Here is an 8,769-nt window from a genome sequence, read left to right on the forward strand (position 1 = left end):
TTTAACATGGCGGGTTAGGTAAAATATATTCCTTAACCGACTGTAAATAGTTCAGACAGATGATAATTTGTTATGTTATTATGAGTGGACTCTGCTAAGAAGCTAAGTTCACCACAAATTGAAAAATACTTGCATCTTAAATACTGGTCATCTTAAATATGCATTCGGGAAACACGTTTTGTATTGTACTGGGAAAGATTTATTAAGTTTATTATTACAACACCCCTTTTTTAAGATTTCACAAAATAACTAACAATTCTTGTAGTCTACAGGTTTGCTATGAGGAAGGTTACCAAACAACCATTCGATTTATTTTCTGTATTTCATAGTTAGATAATAACTATTTGGTTGCACTCAAATGATATAAATTATGAGCATTATCATTCCAAAGTAGGTTTTCATTTTATTTTAAAGTTTTAAATTTTCATATAGGTACACATTTATATTTTTCAGTGTTTAGTTTTTAATGTTTCGGCGGTTAACAGTGAGTGATTTGCGTCAATGTAAAATTAATTTGTGCACGGCATACATTTATGAATTATGAGTTTTACCTGCGTACTACGTCAGTTAGATAGATTATGCCACTTGTAGGCAATTAATTGTCATTTCTCACTACACAGTTTGACAGCTACATTACGAAAGCCTACATCTAGAGATCGAAATGCATGTGCGCGAATAGTTCACGACTCATTTTCTTGTACCATGATACCAAGACTTATCGTGGTTTTTGGATCATTTCTGGTAAGGTTTTATATGTTTTACTCATTTGCTTAAGATACTCTTTTAATTATTTCTACAATTTACTGTGTTATTTGATGAAAATGAAATTTTTCTTTTTTTGAGTTGTATTTTCTACAGGTTAAGGATGTAACGTATGCCTAAATGTAGGTGTGCACTGTGGATGCGATACTCCCTGGTGTGGATTAATGTCCGCACTAGTGAGGACTACGACGAAATTTTTCTTCGTGTTGTTTGTTTTTTGTTTACTCTCTGTTTTTTTTTAATTGACAATAACAGCTGACACATTCTTCGCTCGGGGAATATTTTGTAAAATGAATTCAGATTTAAAATATAGTTGTAGAATTTGAGATTAATCATCAGGTGATACTTATCCCACTTCGAAAGACGGCAATGCAACCGTAGGTAGAGTTACAGACTGAGGTATAGGAGGAATAGTTGATTTTTCACGTAATTAGATGATACTATTAGATTATTGAAGTACAATCAGATAGTATTAGATAGTAGGACGGGCTAACAGCTCGTTGAGTGTTTAAACTGAAATTGGCTTAAACTGTTGCAGATTTATCAGATCTATATTGAAGGAGCCTCTTGCTTTTTGACGTCGAAAACAAAAGGCCATGGTATAACCGATATCCATTATCAGTATTTCTCTATTTAGATAGTAGTTTAAAACTTAGGTAACAACCTGTACAGTTGGATTTGTTTAGCTAGAAGCGGTTAAGGTGTGGTGGAATATTTTTGAAGATGAACGTAATTTGGCTGTAGTGCGATCATGTGGTCATACGTGTCAAGTTTTTTAAGTTAAACAGCTGTTTCATTAAAAAGTAGTGTAGAATTATGCATATGGTCGTAATGTAAACAAATCTAAAGAGGCAAATTTAAAGGCTTCTAGGGCAGAGCCCCAAGGGAATTTACTTCGTTACTCTTTTGATGGCTGATCTACAGACCAAGACCTTTCTTTAGAGACCCCTACCAAGTTTCTACGCCCAGCCGTTCTCTCAAATTAGCTGTCACAAAACACCGTTTTCCTCCATAAGAATAACATGGGATGGGAATTTAAAGGCCACTGGGGCAGAGCCCCAAGGGATTTCACGATGTTTCTCTTTTGATGGCTCATCTACAGACCAAGACCTTTCTTTAGACACCTCTACTGAGTTTCTACGCCCAGCCGTTCTCTCAAATTAGCTGTCACAAAGAAAAACAGTTTCAAATTAATATATAGATATTTAACTGTCTAATTTATTAGAAAACATTAAGTATAGGCTACTGAATTTTATAAACCAAACTCGAGTCTTGCTTCCTTGGCCTGTCGTATAACGTTATCCTGTTTGTACGTGGTGAACTTATCTGATTGCATTAGTGAATAATCAGCAACACAATTAGCTGTAATTACTATAATTTAAATTGGTCAAAACTTTAGTCTATAAAGAGTTATCATCTCGATAGTATATCATTCTGGTCCCTAACTTGAAACCCAAAAGGTGGGCCTGCATTGAATTTATATGTTAAGAGATTTTCAAACGAAACGTAAATCATCATTTCTGTATGTTCGAACAGTTATTTTATGTGTATCCCACTCACAGCAACCGCATTATCCTATTAATGTAATAATCGACAGTAATTTTGCAAGAAGATTCAATATTTTAATATTTACTCATATAATTTATTATTTTCAAAGCAACCATCTCTTATAATTTGGATACCATAATTTAGGTCAACACCTGTTCATTAGTTGATTTGGAATTAGGAATCACGTCTCTATTTCACAGTAAATATTTTATAATGGCCAAGTACTTTTCTAAAAGTAGGCTAGGGTAAGTTTAAAGTATATTTAACTATTGTCGATTCCAAGAATATATGCCAGTCTGTTTGTTTTAATTTATCCTCAAAATTTGACACGTATGTACACATAATCGCACTACAGCCAAATAGGTTCATCTTCAAAGATATTCCACCAAACTTTATCAGTCAAAAGTTATGATCTTTTAAACCTAAAACGTATCATAATGATAAATCTTAATTGAACTAAAGCTTTGAGTTTATAATTTGAATTGAACAATTTAGAATACAAGTTAAAACTCGTAGACTTTGATAATTTATTCTTGTCTGTTCTTTGTTCATTTCCTTCCACAATCTACATGAAAAAACCAATGTTTATATGGCTTTACATTATGTGACCAAAACTCTCTCTTTTCAAAGGTTACCCAAAATTGAAAACAACTAACATACTTTCAAATTGTCAACAAAATAAAAAGACTGTGAACTAAATTCGACAACACTCGAAGAAGTCTATTCAATTGAGTGAAAGGGGGTTTCAAATATTTGGTTGTGATATGATCAAAACTAGTACAGTTGTGTAATGCTACATATTGTCATAATAATAAACCCATATATTTATCTTTCAGTTGAGGTAATTCCTAAACGAGAACGCCAGTTTTTTAATTTGTATCAATACTTGCCGAAGTTCATCAACCCAGAGAATCATCTGAAAGATGGCGTAACTCAATACACAATACCATTCGTAGCAGGCAAAGACTTGCTTGTAAAATGCGTGAAAGATAGCAAAGAAGCCAAGGTGTTTATATACGGACCAGAAGGATACCTAATAGATATATTTAAACCAAGAAATACTGAAAATGTTTGCAATCAAGTGAAGGAAGACATAATTCGATTTGAAGTGACTAGGCCTACGGGTGATGTTTTGAAATTCAAAATCAAGTACATGATTAAGCGTTTATACTTCTCGGGGAATTTTCATCAAGATTGTCTCTACAGAGAATACATGGTTACCACACATCTTCACTACGCAAAATTTGACAGAGAGCCCTCAGAATTGACAGACTGCATCAATAGTGCACCGGTAAGTTTTATTTACTGATATTTCAAATATTTATTTCACTGTCAAACCAAAGTTTGCTAACAATTGCATCAGTACTTTCGGGGATTACGTTTTGGCAGGAGAGAGCCAAGTAAAATAATCAGTATTTGATCAGATCTATCTTCACCTATATCCAGTAATCTTCAGTGTAATATTTGCTCATTAGTAACAACTGATGTTTTTCTCTCTGTGCTGTATATTGTAATTTGCTAGCGTGGAATGTGGATGGCTTGTTATACACTTTATGTTTTACTACTTATATTTTCTTTACTTTTTCCTTGTTATTTTGTTCAACCAACATAGTTACTTGGCAACCCCTAAGACCAATGTATTTTTGCAATTGAACCACTCATAAATACCGCTATCGAACATACTTTCTTTTCTTTCTTATTAATTGGCGACCATACAAAGTAGGTATTTTAAGCCAAGTATGAATGGAGATGAGTGTAGGATGAGTGACGCGATCTTGTAGTCTTGTTAGTGACTGAGGTCGACATTCCTTAGACACAGCTATTAATTAATAAATGGAAACTAAGGGACCTACAGTTTATAGTGGAATCCGAACCTCTTTTTTGCCTTGGTATATACGAATTGGTCTAATTATCATAATAGTACTGCGGATGGTCGTAGTACTCACTCGTGTGGACGTTAATCCACACCAGGGAGTATCGCATCCACAGTGCATGCCTAAAAACCCACTATTCGTGACCTAGTAGCTTGATTACAGGACGACGCCACCCGTCCCAGTCAGCCACCGTAAATGGAGATGGGTCAAGGAATCTACTTTTACAATAATTATCTTTGGGTAACTCCCTATAATATATCGCAACAAACATAATAACGGGTGTCTAAAGATAATGGACCAAAAGAATACTGACATAATCACTTTATTACTAGGTGTACAATGCGGTTGTCTGCTTTCAATATTGAGCGGAGCTAGCACATTAATCCAATACTTTTCTCAAGTCAGTGCTACATCTGTTTCTCGTAAATGAGATATATACTTGCAGTATCCAAACTCAATAGCACATTTGGTTCACATAAATGAATTGTTTACTTGCAGAATCCTAAGTCAATGGTTCATTCGATTCACATAAATGGAGTGCCTATTTGCAGTATCCAAAGTCAATAGTACGTCTGATTCACGGCAATGGAATGCCTACTTGCAGTATCCAAACTCAATGGTAGGGCTATATTCGGTTCACATAAATGGAATGGCTATTTGGAGTATTTAAAGTCAATGGTGTATCAGCCTAATTCGCGCTACCCTAACTATTGGTTATTCATTTAAATTTGTAGTAAATTATGCTCAATGATATAAATACGATTGTTCTTCCTTTTTTCTCTGTACGGTGTTTGTTATATGCTATTTTTGATGATTCGTTGACTATGTTGCGACTCTTGTTTACCTTTTTATTGCTACCTCACAAAAAAATATCATGGCGACCAATTAATCCATAAGGCCTATGTTAAGTCTACAGAAGTTTAAATTCACGTCGGGAAAATCCCTGTGGTCCGATTCGTACCTTTTCAAATGTATACTTTCCCATGGCTGGTTTCTATGACTCCTAATTTTCGTGCAGATTGCTTCAGCCGTACTGGAGGAGTATTTGTAAAAGAAAAGCAGGAGGGTAGTATAAGAGCTTTGCTCGCTTTGTTTCGCTCCGCTCAGTTAAAGATAAAGGGTTTACTTAATACATTTTTTTCTTTATATGTTTTTTTACCATGGTTTCATCGCCTAACCTCTACATATTCTCCGTTATTTGCTCGAAGAACAAGTCAGTGTTCCAGCTGTGGTCAATCATTGTGGCGCATTTCGTTAGATATTTTTTCAAAGGCTTCCCTTTGCTTCATCTTTGTTTTTCGTTCATCTACGTTTGAAATCGGCGAACGACACACTTGATCTTTCACAAACCCACAGATCTCGTCTTTATAAACAATTCAATTCTCTGTGCTTTCAACTGCACCTCCATATCGCAAATGTACATTTTTGAGTTCTTACGTACCAACAACTATTGAACAGCTAATTAATTGTGAAGGGTAAAAAGAAAAACTAAAAAAATCCAGATTTAGAATCAGACATAGTTGACTTTTCTACGACCCTTGGCCATCCAGTTACCATGCAGCGTATATCAGATGTAAATTTGATCCATTCTTTTTGGAACACGGTATTGACAGTTATAAACCTTTTACAAAAAGAATTCTCATTCAACTTCTTTTTTTCAGACTCCTCATACGACTACAGGTAAGTACTTACTACAATTAGAATCACAATACCTTTAGTCTTATATTGTCTACAACTGTTGTTATATATAAGCCTAAAAGTAACAATTGATAGAACAGTTGATTTTGATTTCATATTTAACTATCATTTGCGTAGATAAATACTATTTTAGTAACAAAATATTTATTCAATTTAGTTAATGTAGGTGAACTCAACCGTTTCCACATCCAACACTAGGCTCAGATATATATTTCACTATCCGGACACTTGTCCCTTTGAAATCGTTAGTAAGTAGGTGTATTAAGTAGACTACTTAGTCTACTAGCATGGAGTCAATAACACAACATCATTTAATAACAGCCTTAATATACTTTGATTTCAGAATGCTAATAAAAACATTTAATTGACATAGGCGCACATTTCCAGCATGATTCATGTAGCCAGTAACTTTTTTCAATCAATAGTAAGACGTTTTTCTAAAAGCCTATTCGTAGCCTTGGATAAACATTGGCTTGACAGTTTGCTAGTAAGTTTAAATAGCTGAATTAAATTATTCCATCTAGTTCTAATTTGGATTGAACAAAGAAAATCAGTAGGCCTATAATACGGCAATTCAGGGGTATTATCGTAATAAACTGTAATACCTTATTGTATATTCGTCGATAAACTGTTTCCACCCGAATGTTTTTTATACAATGTACTGTATTTAGATCGTATATTAGTTTGCTAAGAGAAAATGCTAGACTCTGTGTGTACATATGCGTGATACTTCGTGACAACCAGAGCAATTGATAAGGCTGAAGTTAAAAATTGAAAATGTTTATGTTAGTTTTAGATTGAACAGACAATATCAATTTAAATTTAGTTTGTAAAATAACATGGTCACTGTTTGTCAAAAGAAACCCTTATAAATTTTGCCTCAATATATTATTGCACGATTCAGTTATACAGATTGCATAAGGCCCGATCTCAAAGGGCTTCAGTCCATCCACTCAACTACACTAGTGGTTAAAAAGGTGTTTTGTTTATAAAGTAAATAATTTTTGAGTAATTATATTATACAGCATAAAGAGCACGCTCTCATTCGCCCACTCCTGTAACCCTCCTGTTGCATTGTGCAACTTTATCATTCAGTAGCTCTACAGAACAGCATTCTCTCTTTCCCCCACTCCTGTAACCTTGCCATTGCTTTGTGTAACTTTTATCATTCAGTACCGTAGATCTACAGAACAGCATTCTCTCTTTCCCCCACTCCTGTAACCTTGTCATTGCTTTGTGTAACTTTATCATTCAGTAGATCTACAGAACAGCATAGTCTCTTTCTCCCACTCCTGTAACCTTGCCATTGCTTTGTGTAACTTTATCATACAGCAGATCTCCAGAACAGCATTCTCTCTTTCCCCCACTCCTGTAACCTTGCCATTGCATTGTGTAACTTTATCATACAGCAGATCTACAGAACAGCATTCTCTCTTTCCCCCACTCCTGAAACCCTCCTGTTGCATTGTGTAACTTAATCATACAGCAGATCTCCAGAACAGCATTCTCTCTTTCCCCCACTCCTGTAACCTTGCCATTGCATTGTGTAACTTTATCATTCAGTAGATCTACAGAACAGCATAGTCTCTTTCTCCCACTCCTGTAACCTTGCCATTGCTTTGTGTAACTTTATCATACAGCAGATCTCCAGAACAGCATTCTCTCTTTCCCCCACTCCTGTAACCTTGCCATTGCATTGTGTAACTTTATCATACAGCAGATCTACAGAACAGCATTCTCTCTTTCCCCCACTCCTGAAACCCTCCTGTTGCATTGTGTAACTTAATCATACAGCAGATCTCCAGAACAGCATTCTCTCTTTCCCCCACTCCTGTAACCTTGCCATTGCATTGTGTAACTTTATCATACAGCAGATCTACAGAACAGCATTCTCTCTTTCCCCCACTCCTGAAACCCTCCTGTTGCATTGTGTAACTTAATCATACAGCAGATCTCCAGAACAGCATTCTCTCTTTCCCCCACTCCTGTAACCTTGCCATTGCATTGTGTAACTTTATCATTCAGTAGATCTACAGAACAGCATTCTCTCTTTCCCACACTCCTGTAACCTTGCCGTTGCATTGTGTAACTTTATTATACAGCAGATCTACAGAACAGCATTGTCTCTTTCCTCCACTCCTGTAACCTTGACATTGCATTGTGTAACTTTATCATACGGCAGATGTACAGAACAGCGTTCTCTCTTTCCTCCACTCCTGTAACCTTGCCATTGCATTGTGTAACTTTATCATTCAGTACATCTACAGAACAGCATTATTTCTTTCCCCCACTCCTGTAACCTTGCCATTGTATTGACATTTTTAATTAATTTACTGGTTTTTATAGATAACCTTTTACCATCGGATACGTCTGAAATCATGGATTATGAAAAAATTCAAAATCCTGTCGGCGAACCTATTACTTTCAATCCGAAAGCTAATTCGAAAATCAAGATGAATTGCCAACAATACACAGAGGAAACAATTAGCAGCACCAAAAAAACAACCACCAAAACAATGGCAAGACTATTTATAACGTATGAGGATGTAATCTTGGACACGTTATTTCTAGACCGTTGTACGGACGAAGGAATATACATAAACAGAGTCAATAAGAACACCGTTGGTGATTACAAATTTACCCTTGTATTTAAAAGGAATAACTTTTGGGGAAAATGTTATAAAACGCACATTTTTTTGGAATCCGGTGATTTTAAAGGGAGAGTTCGAATTCTTCGAACCGACCCTTATTACGTCAGTTGCCCAAAGACAAAGGATTGGACTAGCAACGAGGCCTTAAAAGTGGAAAAACCTTTTTGGTTCATTGAAGACAACTAGCCAGGTTTATACACTTTCCCGAACATCTGAAGTTCTCGTCTGAATAAGGA

General features: G+C 35.5%; 1 protein-coding gene across 1 annotated transcript; it reads left to right on the top strand.

The window, feature by feature from the left end:
- The first annotated feature begins 657 nt into the window (after positions 1–657).
- On the top strand, positions 658–8,769 carry LOC128983399 (uncharacterized). Its single transcript, XM_054402678.1, has 5 exons — positions 658–741; positions 1,301–1,361; positions 3,147–3,601; positions 5,846–5,864; positions 8,229–8,769. Exons 1-5 carry the CDS (start codon positions 703–705, stop codon positions 8,717–8,719), a joined length of 1,065 nt encoding a protein of 354 aa, XP_054258653.1. The 5' UTR covers positions 658–702; the 3' UTR covers positions 8,720–8,769.

Source organism: Macrosteles quadrilineatus, unplaced genomic scaffold, assembly GCF_028750875.1.
Source record: "Macrosteles quadrilineatus isolate MER2022 unplaced genomic scaffold, UCM_ALF_1.0 Scaffold_1__1_contigs__length_201487025, whole genome shotgun sequence".
In the NCBI taxonomy this organism is placed as follows: Eukaryota; Metazoa; Arthropoda; class Insecta; order Hemiptera; family Cicadellidae; genus Macrosteles; species Macrosteles quadrilineatus.